We start from the raw sequence: 21,782 nt of genomic DNA, 5'->3' as shown, positions 1-21,782 counted from the left end.
TTGCGGCATTGTATTTTACCAGCCAAGATTTTTATTTATTTATTTATTTAATAAAATACATCACATAACGCCTAAGGAGTGCTTCTGCACGCAGGCAGGTAAATTGTCAAAATATACATTGTGTAGTAGTATAGAATAAAAGCAACATAATAATAAATATAGTAATAAACATAATAAGAATAAAGTATTAACAGTATTGAACAATAAGTATAAAATACTTTAGTTAGGTTATTAGCAAAGATTACAAATAAGTTATATCAATGTCAATAAGTTATTTCTAGTACAATCAGACTGATAAAAAACCTTCAATTCTGTAAAAACAATTGTCTAAGAGGTAAGACAATAAGTGTGACCGGATCATTTTAAATGATTCTACCTCTTTCAGTGATGTTTTAACTTCATGTGCATCCTATACATTTGAGATGTTCTTCTGACTCTTAGCGAACCCCTGAGGAAGTAGTGCATTACTGAATAATATGTTAAATAGATTTTAACCAGTAACTGGGTACCAAGTTTTGCAGTTCTATCTTTATTACTTTTTGAAAAACTTAACTGCCCCGGGACTTTTCTTCCACCCTGTATACCGTAACGAGTTAACGGTGCATCTATACAGGGTGACAAAAAAGTCTGGAAACGGCTTGATATCTTTTTAACTAAATTCGTTTGAAAATTCAAACTTTTCACATCAACTTATATGTATGATAACTACTTTTTGCAAGCATTACCATTTTTTGACCTCTACCAGGGGACGACCCATGAGGAGTAGGTACATAATCTTTAATGTAAGCATAGGTTGATATGCACATCATTTTAAAGGTCTGGTCCAGTGGAGTTCATTGCCGGAAACCGCGTCAAAAAAGGTTCATCCGTTACGAAATGGCGGCTGTCCAAAGTTCTTGCGGAATATACCTACAGGGGCCTTAGTATTGGTAAATATTCAACATTAGCCGGGAAATCTGAAACTCGGTAAAATTTGTTTTGAAGATTTTATAATATTAATCTATGAGCTAGTTGACTTTAAAATACAGTTTCAGCTCTCAAGCTGTGTTTAATGCGAGTATTTACCAATACTAAGGCCTGTGCGGGTATATTCCACAAGAACTTTGGACAGCTGCCATTTTGTAACGGATGAACCTTTTTTGACGCGGTTTCCGGCAATGAACTCCACTGGACCAGACCTTTAAAATGATGTGCATATCAACCTATGCTTACATTAAAGATTATGTACCTACTCCTCATGGGTCGTCCCCTGGTAGAGGTCAAAAAATGGTAATGCTTGCAAAAAGTAGTTTTCATACATGTAAGTTGATGTGAAAGGTTTGAATTTTCTAACGGATTTATTTAAAAAGATATTAAACCGTTTCCAGACTTGTTTGTCACCCTGTTTATTTCACATATTATTTACTAGCTATTTTACGTTGTATAAAAAAATTATATTGTACACCTTTACACAGAATTCAGAAGTGGCTTTCATTGAGTTACAAGTATACTGGGTGCGCTAGGCTGTGGTTCGCCGCTGATTTATTCCTGGCAATACTCTGTGGTGGAAACTGGAGACATAAATTGGTATCAGCTGCAACCGCACCTCACCAAACATAAAAATATCGATCATTTAATTGGAATTGCCCAACCAGCAAATCCACAACCAGGGATATTTACAATGTTTTTCTCTTATTTGACTAATCTATGTTTTGACATGTTTACGATTTACGATTCTGTGCGTTTTAATAACGTTAACTTTTATATTTTTCGTCGAGTGCATTCAAAATAAAATTGATGTAACAGTAGTGAATACTTATATGCTTGTTTACTTGCTATAAAAACAGGTAAATGCACCGTTCTCTAAGTATAAGCATGTATAAGACAACAGTAATCAAAATGCGACTCTCTGTTAAGAACGAAACTTAAGATTCCCTTTTCTATGGTAAGTCAGACAATCTCCTCTACCTTTACATCTTGTCCTCAGTACCTAATACCAATACTAGTTTTAGAGGATAATAATATAATAAAAACCGAAGCAAATGAAGTTGTTCCTGTTCTATAACTGTTAAACTTGTTAAACGTAGTTCTCTTGTGATTTTAATTGTAAATTAACTAAATCTAACTTAATGTCATTGACAATATATATGTGTAGTTTATATGTGTAGTTAAGAAGAATATGATTTTAATGTATGCCAACCAATAGACGGTCGAAAAGACCATATAGTAAGTACCGCTCACTATATGGTGGTTCACGATTTATGTTTGAAGTTGTCTCAAGAATATCTTGTGTAGTAAATCAAATTTACTAGGCCAACTTGAAATGCTATAATAATAAAATTTTATTTTTATATTATGAGTTTCAGCAGTTCATTTACTTATTTGGTTAAATACAACACCTTTTCATTCAATCATTCATTCGCATTCTTGGACATTTACCCGTTCTATAGATATAAGTACACGCACTGATCTCTAAGTTTAATATAAGAAAACATTTATAAATACCCTCACTGCAGCAAACCTGCAAAATAAGTGATTTTACGTCTGCTTATTGGATTTTCACTAAAATATTTTTTTAAATTGTTTAATTGATTTCATTAAAATTAGTTTAAAGAGTACTTAGGTTCGCTGCTACAGTAAAAGCAATATAGTGTGTTTTGTTAAATGTCATTGGTTTAGTATGTAATAAATACATTTTCTAAATTTGATAAAAATATGTAAGGCATTAAAATATTGTTTTAATACCTATACTAAATTATTTATTTTTTAAGTTCTAAGAAATGGTGTATAAGTAATTGTTAAATTTAATGTTGTTAGGGTACCCCCAAAAAGTCCTTAACCCGTTTAATTTATTTTTATATTTAAATTTGAACGGATTGTATTTTTTCCCTCTGGGGACTTCAAAACGAATAAAGTGAATCGCTCCCGGGTCTCCATGGAACCTACAGTAATAGTTTACTTCTTATATGGGTAAAACTAACACTTTTATCATCTAAAGAGAGTAACTTAAGATTCCCTTTTCAATGTTAAATAAGACAATCCACCTTTATATCTTGTCCTTAGTAATGATGCAAAGTGTACTCATGTCCCAAGGTAGATAGTCTTGAATATGCATGACTTGAAGACGAGTCGAGGCGATTTGCTTAACAAATTGCGTAGTGTCTTGACACGGTCGTGCACTTTATATGCGGTTAAAAATTGAAACAATAACCAAGCTAACTATTTCGATACTCTGTAATTCGATTGTTGGTTTAGAACTTCGAGGTTAGAGTATTTTTAAGCGTTTAAGCTGAGATCTTGCTGGGCAATAAGCATTAACTGTTCAATATGAATAAACTATTTTACAATAATTAATGTGCTAATGTGCATCATTTCTTTTACCACTGAACTCGGTTGATAACCCAAATAGATGTTTAACATAAGTTACTTGTACTCGTACAATACAAAACAAGTAGTCTGGTATTATTTGTGGCTCATTTATTAGAGAAATTCCCCATAGGGAAGTAGCTATTAGCGAAGGTGGCACGGTAAGACCTGGGATTAATATAATTTTTCGTTTTGATGTCCCTAGAGGTGAAACACACTATTCGTTCAAATCTTTATGTACATAATATGTGTGTTTGTGAACGTGATAACTTGAGTAATTTTTGTCCGATTTTGATGACATTTGGCTTGAAGGTGTAGGGCAGGGTAAACTTGAATGAGTACGCGAACCAGCATGATCGAGCCATGGGAACAAGAGTTTATGGGGTAAACATTGGTTTTTCTCTTGTATGACCCTCAAAGCATACAATTTCCTAATTTCTCTTTGAACGATTTTAAAGGGCTTAAAACAAATAATTCAGTATATAGAAGTGTTTTTAAGGGTTTTTGGTTATGGATAAAATTAAAAATAATTGTAAATTTAAAATTTCTATGTTATTCTTATGGAGAATAAGTTAACTGTTGTAGTTTGCTTGTTTATGCATATATTTTAATCAATCTTGGCAAATTCATTTATTTTAAACCTACTTATTATTATTTTACTAAAAACACACTTTATTACCCTCCTGTAGTAACAAACCTAGATACTTGTTAAACTTATTGTTATTTAAACATTTAATTCAACATCCAATGAGGTGAATGGAAATTGGCTTAGACTGCAGGTTTGCTGTGGTCGGATTATTTTTAGTGAATAGAAGATCAACCCCATAAACTTTAACTGCCCGGTATTAACACTTCTCGTCCTGGCTTTAGTACAAGCCGAACAATATAAAGGAAATAAAAAGTTTCCAGTCGATTAAAGAATACAATGGAGCAATCGGTTCCGGACGAGAGAGTCTTCGTACTGCGCGAGTCTTGAGCGCCGTCCACTAGCTACAACAAAACCTACTCCTCACACCACCCCACAGTGCTACATTCTTCTATCAAGTGATTTATATATATATATATATATGTTACAAAAGATTACACTTGTTGGTTTAACTGCAGGTTGTTTAAGCTGTTATTTGATGAATATAACATTATACAACTCTTTTCAACATTCTGTGATTACCACATTACCTAGTATTATTATTAATGTTTTTGTGTAAACACAAATATTAGTTATCAAGGTTTAACATTGGCATGATTTCATCACCTAAAACATAATTTTCCACAAACATAACTATATTCTCGATGGTACTATTTAATATTTTACTGAAAAATGTGTCAAAGAAACACACTTTAACATTGTTAATTGACATCTATTATTAGTGCCACATGCAAAAAAGATAGTTCATAGAACTTGAAATATTTTTAAGTTGTTCGTCCTAACAGAAAATAATTCCTACGAGTAAAATTAAATTAATTTTCCAATATTTCTTTGTTTTCTTGATCAATCTAATAATAATTTAGAGCTGTATTATCTTTGAAGGTGGTACATTGACCCTGTTTGATCCACCTTTCCTTTGAGGAATCGAGAAAATTTAGTATTTATTTTTGAATTTGTGTATCACCCTCGGTAATTTTAGGACATACTTTGTAAGAAAACGTTTGACACCTTTGGGTTTGTCACTATCCAACGCTGACATGTTATAAAACATAATTCGTCGATAGCAAAATGACAAACGGTGACTACAATTTGAATAAATACTTTAAGTGAGCAACCGGTGTTCTATATCCCTTGGATATTATAACCCATCCAAGAGGATGGTTTGAATGCGAGTAAAACTTTACTGCGTAAAAGCGAATATAAATAGTGATAAAGGGACGGCGAGGGCGCGAGGGCCATCCTTTAATTGTGGCAAGATTGATGGCTACCCTGGGGCACTTCTGGCAAAAACTACGACCAGATTGATTTTTTTCCTTTATTGGGCCCTATCTTACTTCATAATGCAACGAAAATAGGAATTGGATTTATTAATGGAAATTAATTAGTAGAAACGGACTATAGGATATATAAGTGATAGTTCAAATACCGGATCGTTTTATAATTCAATGCAAGAGCTTAGGAGTTTAATAAATAATCGAATATGTTGTACACATATTCGAATAATTCTAGCTTAGGAGTTTCTTGTGTCAAACATTAATAATTTTTGGTGTAAGGTATTTTCTTATTAACATTTTTACAGATTCAGAATTAATTGAAATGATTCAGGATATAGTTAAACCTTTAAAAACATTCTGGCGTGCTTATAAATTTCACCTGACCAATTTTTTTTTGTTAAGATCTCACATGTTTACAAGTCATATAGTTACACTTGTACATCTCTACTACTTAGTACTTACTTTTATTTCGAGATTTTGTTTCAGGAATATGGGTTGTTATCTATTTGACATTATACATTAAAACCTATTATCAAATACTTTTCGTAGTTTAGATTTAATACTGTAATCCACCAACCATCCATGAGTACAAGGATATGAGGAGCAGAAGAGACAAACCTGTGGGTACCTAAAGTATTTTAATTAATTAATTGATAAACCCGAACTTAAAAACCTAATTCACCTTACGTGAAATACCCCGCCCAGATAAGAGACATGAAAGTGCCTATCGATGTTTATAAAATGTTGTTGGAGATTGGCACAGGTAACGCAGAGTCGCTTATCAGCCGGGAATACGCACTGTGGCGATTATGACAAGACTTGATCCATTTTTTAATTTTATTTATTTGCGTATTTTTGTTTTTACAGATTACGCTAACAGCCCAACTCACAGTTATCTACTAAACATATTCAATTCAATTTGTTTATACATTTTCTTCACTCTTACTTATTGCGATGGCAGGGATTCACTTGCAAACAAATATAGTTTAAAATTCATACTACAGCGATTTAGTTAAAGTGTATTTCAACCCGTGAAAACCGGCAACAAGAAATGAGTATATTAATGAGTATACTGACCAGACCCACAGCTCCCCAAATCTAGAGTCCCTACATTTTTCTACCTAAAAATAAGTATTCATCTTCACATGGGATTTAAGTGAAGAATGTAGTTGTAAATCGTTTGGTACACAGACACAAATGATCAGTGAAGTTTTTTTAAGTTTCCATTTCGTAGACCTCAATATACTTATTTAAAGAGTACAATGCGGACAATACAATAGAAACCAAAATCCGAGCTTAAATCACGACGAGTCTCCCCACCGAGGACAATGAAACTGCGGATTTATTACAGAGTTGTGTAATAGAGCCTGTTGTAATTAAATGGACGAGTCGGATCCTGTGGCCTTTGCAGTTCCAAAATGTCTCTGTACGCTTTAAAGTGCAAGTCGATGACACTGGAATATTCTGTAGTTGTCTGTTTAATATTTACTACTTGAATTAGTTTTCAGTAGAATAAAAATGCAGGGGATAAAGGATATGAAATGAACGTTAGGAAACAGACATTTTACATGAATAAGTTGGTAAGAATTATTAAAATCGTCATCATGATGAACGGCTAATCTATCCATACATTTCAGGGCTGGCATTTGGCTTCTATAGAGTATCTATCCCTACATAAGGTGGTGACTTAGAAAGATTGCCGAGGAATAAAAAAAATCCAAAGAACCAAATGCCATACGCCAAGATGGTCATATACATGAATACAATTTTACATATTGAAAATGTATTTGACAAATTTGACACATTTTAAAGTGTGCTTATGACGCATGCTGAACCCCCCTTAATGTTTAAATTCAGTTCCTTGTCTGTATTCTGTGTTTTAACGAGTCGACATTATCTTAAAAAGTAACACAGTTTTCCTCTGCTGACGACTTCAGTAAAGTATACAATCAATTGATTGCGTGGTCAAAAGTACGCTAACAGTATGAATACGACTTGAAAAAAAATTACTTTTAAAGAACACAAAATATTGTACTTGTAATTATCGCGCATCAAATTGTCGAACGAATATGTAAGTAGATGTATTTGTATAGATTTCGATAGATTCAATCATTGCTTTATCAATATTGGTTTACTTATTTATCATTCAGTACCAGCCTCACTATTACAATGCAAATAAAGTATAGGCCTAACCACCGCATACCGTTGTGTGAACTTACATATAAACCTCGGGCAATGCAGGTAGCGAAGCAGGGTGTCGTACTTTATATTTCCGACAGTCCATTCTCGCATTATTGGCATTTTTCAATCCAGGGGCCATAACGTTGCCCATAAACCAGCAAGAATGGCTCCCTCCACACCCCTTCCCCTCCTCAAACGCTCTTGTGTTTTGATTTACATTCACAAATATGGTCCACTATCGTCCACCGTCGGCCACATCGCTTGCCTTCCCTAAAAGCATTTCAACATTTCTTTAAGTGTTTCCATGATTCAAAATAAACAGTAAACATCAAGATGGCAGGCGTTCGCTGGGTTTGTTATTGTAATTTTGTTTTATTAAAATCACGTTATAAATATATTTTAGTGAATATATTATTAATATCTTAAAAAAATTATCATCAAAACTTAGTATTGCCAAAGTTTTGTTAAGGATTGGCAAAGGACCATAAACCACCAATCTATATAATTGGAAATCGATTGAAGGCCGAGGCCGAGGTAAAGATCACTGAACCAAATTTAATATTTTAATTGAATTGTTTGGTGAAGATTGTACTTTGGAGGGTGAGCTTTGTGGTGAAATGTTATATTTGAAGCAACTAAATTCTCATCGCTACTTAAGTGGATGATTGAAAACTCAGAATAATAATTTGCATGCTACAATATTGCTGTGAGTTGCATAGTTTTACCTTTGTTTTACATTTGTCCTAGATCATATTAAACTACCGGTACATAAAGTACATTAAATCTTATAAATCTAAATGAAGACAATATTAAATGTACTAATTACAAACAATCTGGTAAATTGTTCAAATCAATGATCAAGAGTCGGCAGGAGTCAATAGTTTTGCATTGCTGTTGGCCGTCATATGCCAGGCTAAACAATGGTTGTTATAGCGCTGATCAGCAACGGTATGTTCAGTCAAGTTGTCTTTGTATTTTTGTTATTTTAAATGTCTTTGTTTTTAACAGTCGATATGTAATTCCATCTCATGGTCATATCTAATGTTTCATTCATTCATCGCTACCACCTCTCATACAATTATGTACCCTCTTTTTCTCTCATAAATTAAACTTCTTTTATATCAATTCTCTCGGCTTTTTCCTCCTATTATATTACACCACACATTTTTGGTCCATGCACTGTAAGCTTGATTACCACAACATTTTATGTGATTCTTAAATATATGTTTTGTGTGAAGTGCTTTTCGGATTTTTAAAACTTTGGTTTTATAGGTTTAAAAAATCACCTTTTAGGTTAATATATTTATTTAGTTTGACAAAATAATAACAATTAAAACTAAAAAGTAAATAGTAAATCACGTCTCCGGTTTCAATAGCTTCAAAATAAGATATTTTGCAACTTTTTATCTTAATAAACGTTGTCGTAATATGCTTCAACCATTAACATTGCTGTTATATGCAGAGTCCACGAAGGCCGGTGGTCCTGCCGACTCTTAAAATGGTTTGACACCCACTAATATATTACTAAAATCACTTCGGATAGTTTAAAATGGACTATTACAAGAGTTATTAGGTCAAATCGATTTAAATAGGCGAGTTTGTAAGCGGCAATGGATGAATAGAGCGCAGGATCGCACTGCACACGGCCATCTGTTAATTACCAGGAGATTGATGGTGCCATCTCTCGGGGATTTATGAAACTAGCGCAATTGGTTCTTTGTGCGCTGCGGCTGCTGTACTCGCTAGTGCACTCCCATTGATTATTAATACAATTTGACATTGGTGGCCACTTCTGGTCAGTTAATGGATTATGCCATACAACACTGTATAATTTATATGGCATAACGTTTTGTGTTTACACCACATTTTTAGTAGGTACTAACCACACATATTGTGATTTTATAATTTAACAGACAAACCTACTTAATATTGCAACTATGGCCTAAAGTGACGAAAAAATTGAGCGAATAAGGATACAAATACATACGAAACATGTTTTTCTAATATTCAACCCTATAGCTAAAATTCCGTTACGTAGCAAATGTCCAGGTGTTTTTGAATTGCCATCTAAACAGGCTCATAACAGTGAAATTAATCTTACATTCTCACACACTCTCTTCCTTTAGTATGAATAAAATACAATGTTGTATGAATATCACACTTAATCAACAGTCATTGCAACGCAAAACAAACGTATTTTGTGTTGAGCTTTCAAGCCTACCAAAAGATGAAATAATTGCCAAATTTGATGACGATATACTAAATAATAAACTATCAACATTAAATCTTATCTTAAGGATGACACAGAAAACAGCGTACTGAGTTTAACATTGTTAATACTGTGTCGGTAACAACACAACTAATAGAATAATCATGTAAAACAGACTAAAATATTTGCCTCCTAAAACAAAATGTACGTAAATAAACATCATTTTCGAACTGCGCATTTGGATTTAAGTGCCTAAACTGTAAAATGAGGTGTTTTTCGGGTCCAAGCCCTACTCTGAAGATTATAGCAATAACTTTTTTCCTATAAAAAGCTAAAACGAAGCTAGTCAGAGGAATTTAAGGGTTAATCAACATCATACACTAATTTCTGCAACTACCGAGCGACCGTCACATTACTAAACCTTATGTACAGAGGTTAAGCCAAGCAACCAAATTAACACCTGATGTTATACGGATTTAGAATATATTCCAAAAATACAAACCTTGTTAAGGTTTACACTATTTGTTTTCAATAAACAGGGATTGTTTTGAAGGTGTGAATCCGTGGTGTATTGTGCTGCGGGACTGCTCTTCGTATTGTGACCGGCTTATAGAGGCACAGCGCGTGAAATGAAAGCACAATCCCAACAAACAGAAACGCATTGATGCCGTCTTGACAAAAACTAATACATTTTGTTGGATTTAAAGTAACATAAATGGTGTCACAAAATGAATCATAGTCACTGTGTTTCATATATTCAGATGTTATTGTATGCCAGACTGTTATATGTAATTGGTATGGTTACGTTTTTAATAATCATGGTAAACACTCTTCACCACAATACAGTCTGCAAATACAGTACTAATCAGGTGTAATGTATTTGTATTAGAATTGCTTGAGTTGATACACGATTGAGATTCATGATTGTCAAGAAAACGGATATAGTTAGAACTCACGGTTGAAATTTTCAGTAAAGAATTTGATATTATTTTTCAATGTTATTATTTTGATTGTTTGTGTACATATAAAACATTGAATTTATTCGGTTGTCCGTATTTTCTTCAATTCTCAAAGTAATTACATTTTTTAACAGATATCTTTTTAACGAATCATCAAAGTAAAAACTATTATTCAATGGTGTATATTAGATACAAACCTTAAACCCAATATGAAAGGGGAAAAAGTTCCCTTATTAGTTCTTTGTTCAAAAATTGTTTACCCATCAATACTATGTATCATTGTAAATACAAATTAGAGAGAAAATCTGTGTTAGTCCATTTACAAAATAAAACTATGTAATGCAAGTGTTTGAACGTTAGAAGTATGTGATAGAATCAAATTGTATAGTTTATTACTTTCGTTATAATGTATTTTAATGTAAAAAAATCAACTTAGTTCCTTGAAGACAAATGTGTTATACATAGGTAATACAAGAATTTAGTAGTGTGTAATACTGAAGTATGGGTTTAGTTCGCACCTGAGGTCACGAGGGGGGGGGGATGGGGGGGGCATGGTCTGATCACTACCGTGGGGATAATGAATAACAGTGAAATGTGCGGATGATTCGAAGGGGACCTATCGCTCACCCCCTTCTCTTCACTTATCCCAATACTTCTGCAGTAATAAATTTATTGACGTATCACCTATGGTACTGTTATTATATTCATCTTAAATTTCTTAATCTCCCAAATAGGCACCACATTTGCTCTTCATTTATTGGCTACTTTACGTTTGATATTAACTAAAAGACATAATAATGTATACGTTAAAGTTAGACTTAATTAAATTTTAATTGTTAGTCACAATTTTGCAATTGACATTTTTATTATACTCAACATTGAGTTTAGCATGTGTAGCCTACTTGAAACATAGTTTTAATACTTTTAAATACTTTTCAATGAAATGGCGACCAAACAAAGTAGGTATTTTAAGGCAAGTATGAATGAAGATGAGTGTAGGATGAGTGGCGTGATCTTGTAGTCTTGTTAGTAACTAAGGCCGACTTATTCATTAGACACAGCTGTTAATTAATAGCCCATACAGCTAATGGCAACTACTGGACCTACAGTTTATAGTGGAATCCGAACCACATTTTTGCATTCACTTAGTAAACCACATAGTGCACGCTTACGTTTTACATTGAAATGTGCCAAAGACAGCATTTAATCGAAACAAAAGATCAAAAAACCTCTTCCACAACGTTTTTAAAATAACCTTCAAGAGTATACGTATTTTAATAAATCCGTAGAAAAACTACTCGCTCTTGCAAAGAGACATTTGTTAGGATTCCTTTCGGCTGTATTTTATAAAATTTAAACTAGGGCAAATATTTAACTTTGCGAGGAAGGGAGTCCACGTTCACAGAGCCTGATTTATCGTGCAATAATCGGTTTAGAGTCGGCGGTACCATAAATCGTGCACACTGCCAGCCAAGGCCATTACATCAGAACAGTACTGCCGTGCTGTGTGTGTGTGTGTGTGTGTGTGTGTGTCGCATAATTACTGCTGTGCATTGTTATCTCAGCATACATCGTATTGACATATAACTATGAATTGTTGGTTTGCCATGTAGGCCTACATAAAATGGTTATACTTCTCAAGGTTATAAGACATGATAAACCAGGTGTGAGTCTGCTATGTGTGAGATATAAACTTATATTTTTATTATTTAACAAATGAGTTTATACGAAATCAATTAAAGTTATGCATTGTAGTGCAACCATATTTCGTTAACCACACAGTTCAACTTTCAATGAACAATTTTGCTAATGAATTGTATAATGTTGGATGTACATGAAACATTACAGATATTCTACAATATAGATTTGAGCCAGTAAGTTTAGAGCCTTTGCGAGTTAGTGATGAAGGCAGAGATTGTGTTGTCCCCATCTGCGCAATATTCTCCCACAATGACAACCCTGCCAGACGTCTAACCAGTCGGTGTCAGTCCGTTGGAGGGGTCTCAACATGTGGGTCGGGGATAATTAAAAGAAAGTCTGCGAATTTGAACCTGTTCCCTGAGATTAATACCCTCATCCCTTCACGCAGACAATGGACAATAAATGACTGGACACATCTGGGCCTGTAGGACCGGCTAGGACGGGACAGGTGTTAGTCACCAAACTGGAGGACTGGCCAAGTGTCCTTCATCCTCTCATCAAAAATATGGAACGTAACGATTTAATACCTCTGTAGTATGAAAATGGTCTAATTTCGAACAAGACATTAGGTCAGTAATTCAGCAAATAAAGTTTCTTTCCGTTGCCTTGTACAATACCTCGTTAGGGAGGTCGCGAACACTAAAATGTTAGATAATTAATTGTTACTTCATACTGTGTTTTTTATACCAAATAACGTTGACAAAACTGTAGAAAGGTTAAAATACCTTGTGAACAAAATACTTGGCTCCTTTACTGGGCTATATATTTTTATGTAGTGAAAAAATCATCATCAGGTCACAAAACTTAAAGATTTAAACCATTGTAGTGATGGTCACTTCAAAGTTAACAAAAACACACATAATATTAAAAAGTAATGATGTAGGCCTAAATCTGTTCATTTGTTATTTTTTATGAAGTTTTGTGACCTGATGATGATGTGTTTACTACATCGAAACGTGTAGTCCAGTAAAGGAGCCAAGGAAGTAAAGGACCAGGTATTTTAACCTTTAATTATTAACTATTGCATTTCACAAAACATAGTCAGAAGATGATTAGAGACATTTGATCGATTATAATACCTAACAAAAACATATTAATATCACCGATATAAATGTATCGATTGTTAATATGCATTCCCAGTTTTTATGTAAAATACACACACAGAACAGATTCATCATAGTAACACAGTGGCAGTAGCACAGTTTTAAAACCGTTTATGATAGAATGTATTCATATTCATACATTATTATATGGTTTTAAAGTGAAGGGTTAAAACAAAATAAATACCACTTGAAAGAACAGCTCAGCCCTGACCTAAGCTAAAATTAACTGAAAAAGTTCACATCTCGTTGAGAAGCAGCGTGAAGTTAATGATTTATTTAAAGAGATAGCCAGTTGAAACCCCAGGGTCGACAAGTTGTTTCAAGCGGTTCTTTGGTTTAATGGGTAAGTTGAGACGGAGCTTTTAAAGTGCGCGCGCCAAGATGTGTCGTTAGAGCGATGCGTGTCCGGACCAACTTGTGAAATTAACAAACCTACAGCTGGCCGTGGAACTTTCGCGCCGTCGGATCTTGTTTTTGGCTCTGGCACTCAATTTATCATCATTAATACGAGTGGGTGTTTGTCAGTTACAACTCGTTTCAACACAAACACCCTGTTTCAATTTAAAGTTAAATTGGATTTAGATCTATCGAAATAATGTTGTGAACTTGTTAAAATTGTTCTTGATAAGGTTATTTGGATTTGAAGATCATAAGAATAACTGTACCGTTTGAGGTTTTAACATGTTATAAACCAAAAATATGTATCCATACTGATAAATATAGAGGACTAAAGAAGGTAAACTGATTAGTTTGCTAAAAGTTACCACATGATTCTTTCATTGGAATTTTTCGCTTGTATATAATATGTTTTATAGATCGGTTCCTTTGAATTTAGTCTCTTCTTTGAATGTTAAAGGAACCCCTATGCAAAAGAGAAAGGTATTTTGTCAGTGTCAACTCAATAATGTTATTTTTCAAATAACTTGGACAGGTCAGCCACCAAAGAAGTATAATTTGCGTTTTGATGTTCTGTTGAGATACATAATAGATCATGTAAGACTTCAGGCAGACATATTAAATCTACTGACCCTCATACAAACAAAATGTAATGAAGCGAGTCAGTCCTTACCTGAACAGTCCACGTCTTTGTTTTGGACGAGGCTGAAGGGACGGTGGACGAGGCTGCGGCAGACGTCGAGGAGGACGAGGCAGGCGCTGAGGAAGTCTTGCTGCTAGACGAGCTGCTGCTGCTACTGCTACTGCTGCTGTTGCTGCTGCTAGATGCACTGTTCTGCTGCTTCTGTGCTGCTGCCTGTTGCTGAGTCTGCTGCATGATTTGGTGTATCAGATCTAGCTGTTGTCGCGTCAGCCCGTCATTGTTGGGGGATTGTGACGAGCTCGAGCCCTGAAACAGAACATTCTGTTGAGTGAATCATTTCGTTACAAGTTTGAAAAAATACAAACAATTTACGTGTTTACCTATTTTTATACCCTAGAACGCTAGTCTCTAGCTCTGAACCGTTGTCACATTACTTCAGCCCTAGAGAGTCGCGGCATTATCATTTGGGTAAATTCAATTGGGGATTTATGGGATTTGAACTCAGAACTTCAGGCGATACCATAATACGATCGATCGTCACATATTGTGTTATAAGATCATTTAGATGGATGTTAACTATTTGTAAACAATTTTGTTTTATTATTGTTTATATTGTATTTGAAAGCCTACATATAGTTTCAAAAGAAAATCCTGTACTATAGCAAAAACGTTCCACATTACTTTATGTTATCTTTTGTTTTGGTGTGAGTTAAGCTCAGATTTCAGTATAATAAAATACCTACTTTTTATGGTCACCATTTCAATGAAAAGTATACATTTATAAGTATAACTAAACAAGTGCCTCATACAAAGCTAGGCCAATTAAATCTTGGAAAGGTAAGCCTGTTATGCACTAATATGCTTATAATAATGTAGGTCTTACTGAATAATGTGTTAAAATGTAACTGTGTACCATCTGTATTATGTTTTGAAATATTTAACCATCCCGGGAGTTTTTATACTATACACTTATTATTTGGCTAACACATTTTCCCTAAAACAGTAAATATGAAAAGTTACATAAAATCACATAACGTTCGGACAGTAAACAATCGTACTGCATACATGTTTTGGTAATAGTCATAAAATAGCTGCACAAATGGAATGAGAGTGGCCAAGTATAATCCGAATGTTATTGACACAATTGGCTTGTGACATCGGTTATAGGATACGTGTTTAGCGGACGGGCTGGGCTATGATGATAATGCTAACGATAGGCTTATCACTTACAAGTGGCAAAACTATAGTCTTAAATATTATCATCGCTGCTCCTTATAATAATTGAAGAGAATTTGATTTATATTTGTCGTTACCGAAGGAAATGTTTCAACTGCAAATAAATTCATTTTGGTATTTTGCTGCTTCATAGGGATAGGAAAACTTCTTTGTATTCATAACAAAGAAGCTTACACAATGCCGATTGGATATTTAAACAAAGACTACATAGAATGTAGCACATTTTAAGGTAGTATTGTATACAGAACCTAGGTTTGTTTTCTAGTATAACGTAAAAGTTAACAGGGGCTGAAAATGGGTTTGTTATATCATAAGTAATCCAGAACTAATCTTACTGTATAAGTTTGTAATTTGTTTCAGAATATATTTTGTGCCAACTACTTAAGTGTAAAACAAAATTAGCTCCAATAATCGTTCAATGTTTTATTGGGCAAATAATGAAAGAAAGATTAACTTTGTAGGGTAAAATAAGAGCAAATAATTTCTTGCGGAATATACTAGCGTGGAATTATATAACTGATCAGGCTGCGTTCTTAAAAATATTTCTAAATAATTTGAGAAAACTTGTATTCAAGACATACATCGCAAATACTGTTAATACTGTTCAATGAAATGTCGACCATACATAGTAGGTATTTTAAGCCAAGTATTAATGGAGATGAGTGTAGTATGAGTGGCGCGATCTTGTAGTCTTGCTAGTGACTAAGGCCGACATTCTTTAGACATAGCTGTTAAGGGACCTACAGTTTATAGTGGAATCCGAACCTAATTTTTTTCCTTGGTATATACGAATTGGTCTAATTATCAGGATAGTACTGCGGATAGTCGTAGTACTCACTCGTGCGGACGTTAATCCACACCAGGGAGTATCATATCCACAGTGCATGCCTATAAATATCCACAATACCACGTATAATATAATGTGATATGATATACATTGATGATTATTCAACCTATTCTTATGATGTGTTCTTATGATTCATTGATGATTATTCACCTTCCATATTCTTTGATACAAGAAAGGTGTTAATGCTTCAAATTTACGTAGATAATAGAGAGCTTACACCAGCTATCAGGCCTGTTTTACGTCGGGGGATGAATGTATAATGAAGGCAACGAGTACTAAGTCACCGGCTACAACCCGCCACTGCATAACTTTACCCATCTTGGGACTTTGGGGTTAACTTACGTACTTATTAATCTCAAATTATACTGAGTTATTTATAAATTGGAAAATATTAGAAAGACTGTATTGTTGCAACATGATGTTTTTAGATTGTCAGTTGCTAATAGAATTACCTCACAAACGATGTTCCACACATTACAGCTGTAGCACTTCAGTCTCAGAGGCGAGTCGGTCAGCTGTTTCGCTGTTATTGAGTTCACCGTCGCGTTGTTATTAAATTTATACTCCATCGCGTTGTTCCATCCCGGCACAATTGTACTGCAATAGGTGTCGAGAGAGTCGCAGCAGTTTACTTTTTTGTCGTTGGCAATATCTGAAGAATTTCAAATTTCGCTCGGAGCTCGTAACATTTTTTTGGCTCTTGAATAAAATAAAGCTATTTTTATGTTAGGTGTCGCTTTTTAAGATGCAACACCTATAAAAGTAAAACTGTATATAAGTATATTAACTATATTAAGTAGAATTCTTGCAACAGATCCAACTATATCTAATTGGCAAAACACATTTTCTTAAACGCGACATACTTTGTGCCATCATATAATTTGAATATTGACTCTGAAATCGGAGTATTAATGTGAACAAGATTGAATTTCCAAACTACAAGGCCTAGTATAAAATTCTAAAAGATGCCAATAAATGGTAAATCGGGATACAATGAAAATGTGTAATGTGCTAGGTTTTGTGGTTTTGGAGGTCAATGAGTTTCACAACAGTTTTGGATTCAGAGATCAATAAAATGCTTACAACATGTCACCACGTACAGTTTGAAAACTAAAAGTTGTAGGCAAATAAACAAATAGCCTTCGTTGAAGAAAACCTATATCACGTATATATTAAAGAACAAGTGAACAGTACTTAATTAAATAATACAATCTAACACGTTCGCTACCGCAATAGTACTAAATTTTTCATTCTTATGGACCAGCGACATAAGCACATATGCGACGGCCGGTTTCTACCCATAGACTGCCGTCGCATAGGCTATATGCGACAGCTAGTCACATTAAAATAGACTGACGTCGCATATTTGCGTCAGTTTCCAATGTTATTAAAAGGCTAATATCTTCATAACGATCTATTTGAAGGCATTGAACTCTCCGCAGTGGTCTACAGGGATGTCTGTCGCATATGTGCGTCACTTGGTCTGTGGATATGATGATTAGTGACGTCATGTTGGCAAATCTGATTTTTACTTTGCTGCATCACTGGCCCATAGTCTGCGTGTACTGTTGACCAAGTGACACCCGGTGTATGTGAAATATTAAAATGTATACCTCGGTCTGTGGTATATGTGGCGATCGGTAGCGAACATTTTAAGTTGTGTAAACAAATCGACTGTCCAGAAAGGGAGAATCGTGTAATGAAAGTGAAGGAGAGAGAAAACACAGATAAGCATTTTATCTATAGCAAAACATGGACCATCAAGTTCCAAAGGTAAATTTTTTTGTTGTGCACTCAAGATCCATGTGTGAGGCCTATTTGACCACAGAAACGCCAAATCTCACTTGCGCGGACGAAAATAATGAATTGGGGAAGTGCCGGAAAATTACTGTCGGTACAAGTTATGAATCCTTTTCATCTCGACGCAAATGCCTGTTTTCTGTTTACATTATTGTTTGAAAAAAATAGCGTTGTAGGCAAATAGAGAACTGATTGAGGACAAGGAAAGAAAAACTGAGGGAAATCAGCTTTTCGTTTTCCCTTGCTTCTAATTAAACCTTAGTAAAGGGTTGTTTTCTTTGATATCAGTTTTAATGGAGAATATCTACTTTCTAGTGCTGAAATATATAAAGTTGAAGTGAACTAGTTCAGTTTCATTGCAAACGCATCTTACTATTACTATTGGATAGTACACAGATATTAATACATTAATCCACTACACGAAATTATACAGACCATAAATATAATTTACAACTGGATGATAGGTACTTTGTTTTAACAAATAAATGCGATTTTTATAAGAGTCAACACCTATAACGATACACAAAAGCGCAAAAGTTAATAATAAGTAAAATTTTGATCCAATTCCCTACTAACTTTATAACTCCTGATGCTCCGGACTTTAGTTTTAGATTGCTTTTTTACTTTATTATTCGACTTCTTTAAAAAGCTAAACGAAAGAAACTTGTGCCTGGAAAAGTTGAATCGTTACTGCTGAGATAGACAATAAAACTTCCTCCGCCGCTGGATGAGATAGCCATTAGGAGAGACAGCTAGCTCTATTATCACCAACTTGACTAAACTCAACACAATTTTAAATCGACATTTTTAATTTGGAAAACTCAATATGAAATTTTAACACACCAAACCACCTTTAAAATCTTAAATTAATTACATATTTTTAATCTACCATTTACAAAAAGCACGTGTCCTGGGAAACCCGCAGGTTAGTTGCATCGGTGAAATAAATTCAAAACAATTTCGCGAAAAAAACTACATTACCTTGAAAAAAAAACAGGTTTCTTAAAAACAAATGTTTTTATCTATGTCATCTATGTCAAATATCTATGTCAAACAAATGTCATCTTTATTTATGTATAATAATGCACTAAGCCGACATTTGTGAACATAACTAATCCCTCATTTTTAGACCGATATCAATGATTGAAGTGTCACAAATTGCGGTATCAAAAAAAAGCCTTAATCTGAAGTTTTTCAAAGTGGTTTTCATTTTTTGAAATTTTTATCACAGGAGCTTCCGTCAAAGTTTGATTTTCTTCCATAAAGTTAATATGGGGGAATAAGTTGTTTTAAAAAATTGATTCTCTAAATTTTTTTATTAAAGTTTATGTTTAATAGAAAATTTTTAAAAGCAGGTGGCCCTAATCACTAAAACCTAATCACCAAGCGTTTAACGAGAAACGTAAAAATATCCCCTTCAGTTTATTTAGCTTATGAGTAAAACATTGATTTAACTAACGATAAAACCATAAAACACGTGAAAAGGATTTGTTTTATAAAACTCCTTGCATTATCACAAATTATCACAAAAATCTAGCTTAATCATAAATTGTTGGACGTAAAGATTTTCTTGACAGATCTCATTGTTCTTCAAAAGCTGAGATTTGGACAACTACAGTATAAGACAAAGACAACAGAGATAGATTTTAGGTGAAATAATAGAATAATTTTGTTGTGTATTATTTACCACAATGCAATAGCTGGTGATGAACTATTCCCACGTCTGCCTAACCGATCAAGTGTTTTGGCGAATCACATCTGAATACATAAAATAATTTATCTACAAGGAATATAACAAATACACCAATTCCAATACATTAGGTAAAACTATCATTCCACAGATAATTCCTTTTACCAGTTAGGCAGATGTAGTTTCAATACAGACGAAAGAGTGTATAGAGTGTATTGTCAATTTACAACGTTGACATTTAAAACCAATCTATGATATTGTATTGTCCCTTAACAATCATTAAAGAAATAGTTGGTAGTAGTACAGTATACATCTTACTAAGCTTCCAAAATATTTACAACTACCTAATACAAATTCACATAACATTAGGCACCAGTTTGTAAATCTTCTGGTGAAAGGCACCTCTTTACAGTAGGTGATATCTTTCATTTATCAATATGTGTTTTGCGTTCTTCTGATACATACAATTAACGTATTTTGTAGGTTTTTAGCTTCTACCAACATAATAGCTTAGGCCAGGCGCACACAGGCGATTTTGAGTTGCGCAACAGTTGCCCGACTAATCGGGGGACTGTTGCGCAACTCTCTCGGAGACTCTGAAGTCTAGCGACAGTTGAGCTGGAGTGCGCACACAGGCAACTTTTTAGTCGCGGATCTAGTCTTGAGACGTGTTGGAAATACATTCGTTACAGCGTTCCGAATGGATTTCAATGATACAGCCGTAGTATGTGCTTTGTTGCTGAAGTTTCGCGCGCGAAAGAAAAAGAGAAGATACTGGGTTCATCCCATATATATAGTGAGCGACTTGTGAAAGGACAGAGTCAATGACTTTAAATATAGTCGGCCTCTTCTCAACTTCATCAACTAATTGTTCGACATCCTCACCACGCACACTCATACTTGCAATTTTCTAAAATCTTCACACAACAAGAGAGCAAACACTAGTGACAGTTCTGGCCACGAGTAGTTGAATTCCTGGGGTGAGACTGAGCGACACAGCAACTATTTAGTTGCATGTGTGCGCATCTACACTTGTTTCAATGGATACCAAACCTGGAGCGACAGTCCCGCAACAATTCAGTCGCAGAGCAGTCGCTGGCAAATTGGGTCCGGGAACATCGGTTGCAACAGTTGCGCGACTGTCCCCAGACTGTTTCCTTCGTGTGCGCACTCCAATTTAAAACAATGTTGAACATTTTAGTCGGGCAACTGTTGCGCGACTCAAAATCGCCTGTGTGCGCCTGGCCTTAGCGACGCGTCATAGGTCCGTGAATCCGAACCAATCACAGACCGAGAGAACCGACAACAACATCAACTGTTGAAATAAACAGCACAATAACACCAACTTAAAACAATGTACATCTGTTTTAGTTAGAAGGGAAATATTTTGATCATTCACGCAAATTCGTAGTAGTTAGGCTCATATAAGAATTTAACATATACAGTACTTTCCTGAAAGTAATCAAGCATAAAACACTTTGAATGAAATTGTATTTATTGAACATTAGCTGTAATTTATTTTTATATTTCTATTATTGTTGAATGGGTTTTAGCGAGTAGCGTATTTAAACTCCACATTTTCAAAGTGAAATTACTGGAAAAGAATGTAAATAGCCGATTTTATTGTAATTTAGCAATATTTGGACAGTTGAACACATGCATTGATATGACTGGCTGACATGTTAATCACGTTCATACAAAATCATCATTTAACGATAACATGTTATTTTACGAAATGTTTGAATAAAATTG

The 21,782-nt window shown here is 34.3% G+C and overlaps 1 protein-coding gene across 4 annotated transcripts in view; it reads right to left on the bottom strand.

The window, feature by feature from the left end:
* LOC128988600 (serine-rich adhesin for platelets-like) overlaps positions 1-21,782 on the bottom strand; it is a 271,927-nt gene that overhangs the window by 83,825 nt on the left and 166,320 nt on the right. For all 4 annotated transcript variants that reach the window (XM_054410025.1, XM_054410056.1, XM_054410046.1 and 1 more), the window contains exon 6: positions 14,488-14,763. In XM_054410025.1, the coding sequence (XP_054266000.1) occupies positions 14,488-14,763 (276 nt within the window). The remainder of the gene's footprint in view (positions 1-14,487; positions 14,764-21,782) is intronic.

This window comes from Macrosteles quadrilineatus, unplaced genomic scaffold, assembly GCF_028750875.1.
Source record: "Macrosteles quadrilineatus isolate MER2022 unplaced genomic scaffold, UCM_ALF_1.0 Scaffold_1__1_contigs__length_201487025, whole genome shotgun sequence".
NCBI classification, from domain to species: domain Eukaryota; kingdom Metazoa; phylum Arthropoda; class Insecta; order Hemiptera; family Cicadellidae; genus Macrosteles; species Macrosteles quadrilineatus.
This window is presented reverse-complemented; position numbering and strand designations above follow the sequence as displayed.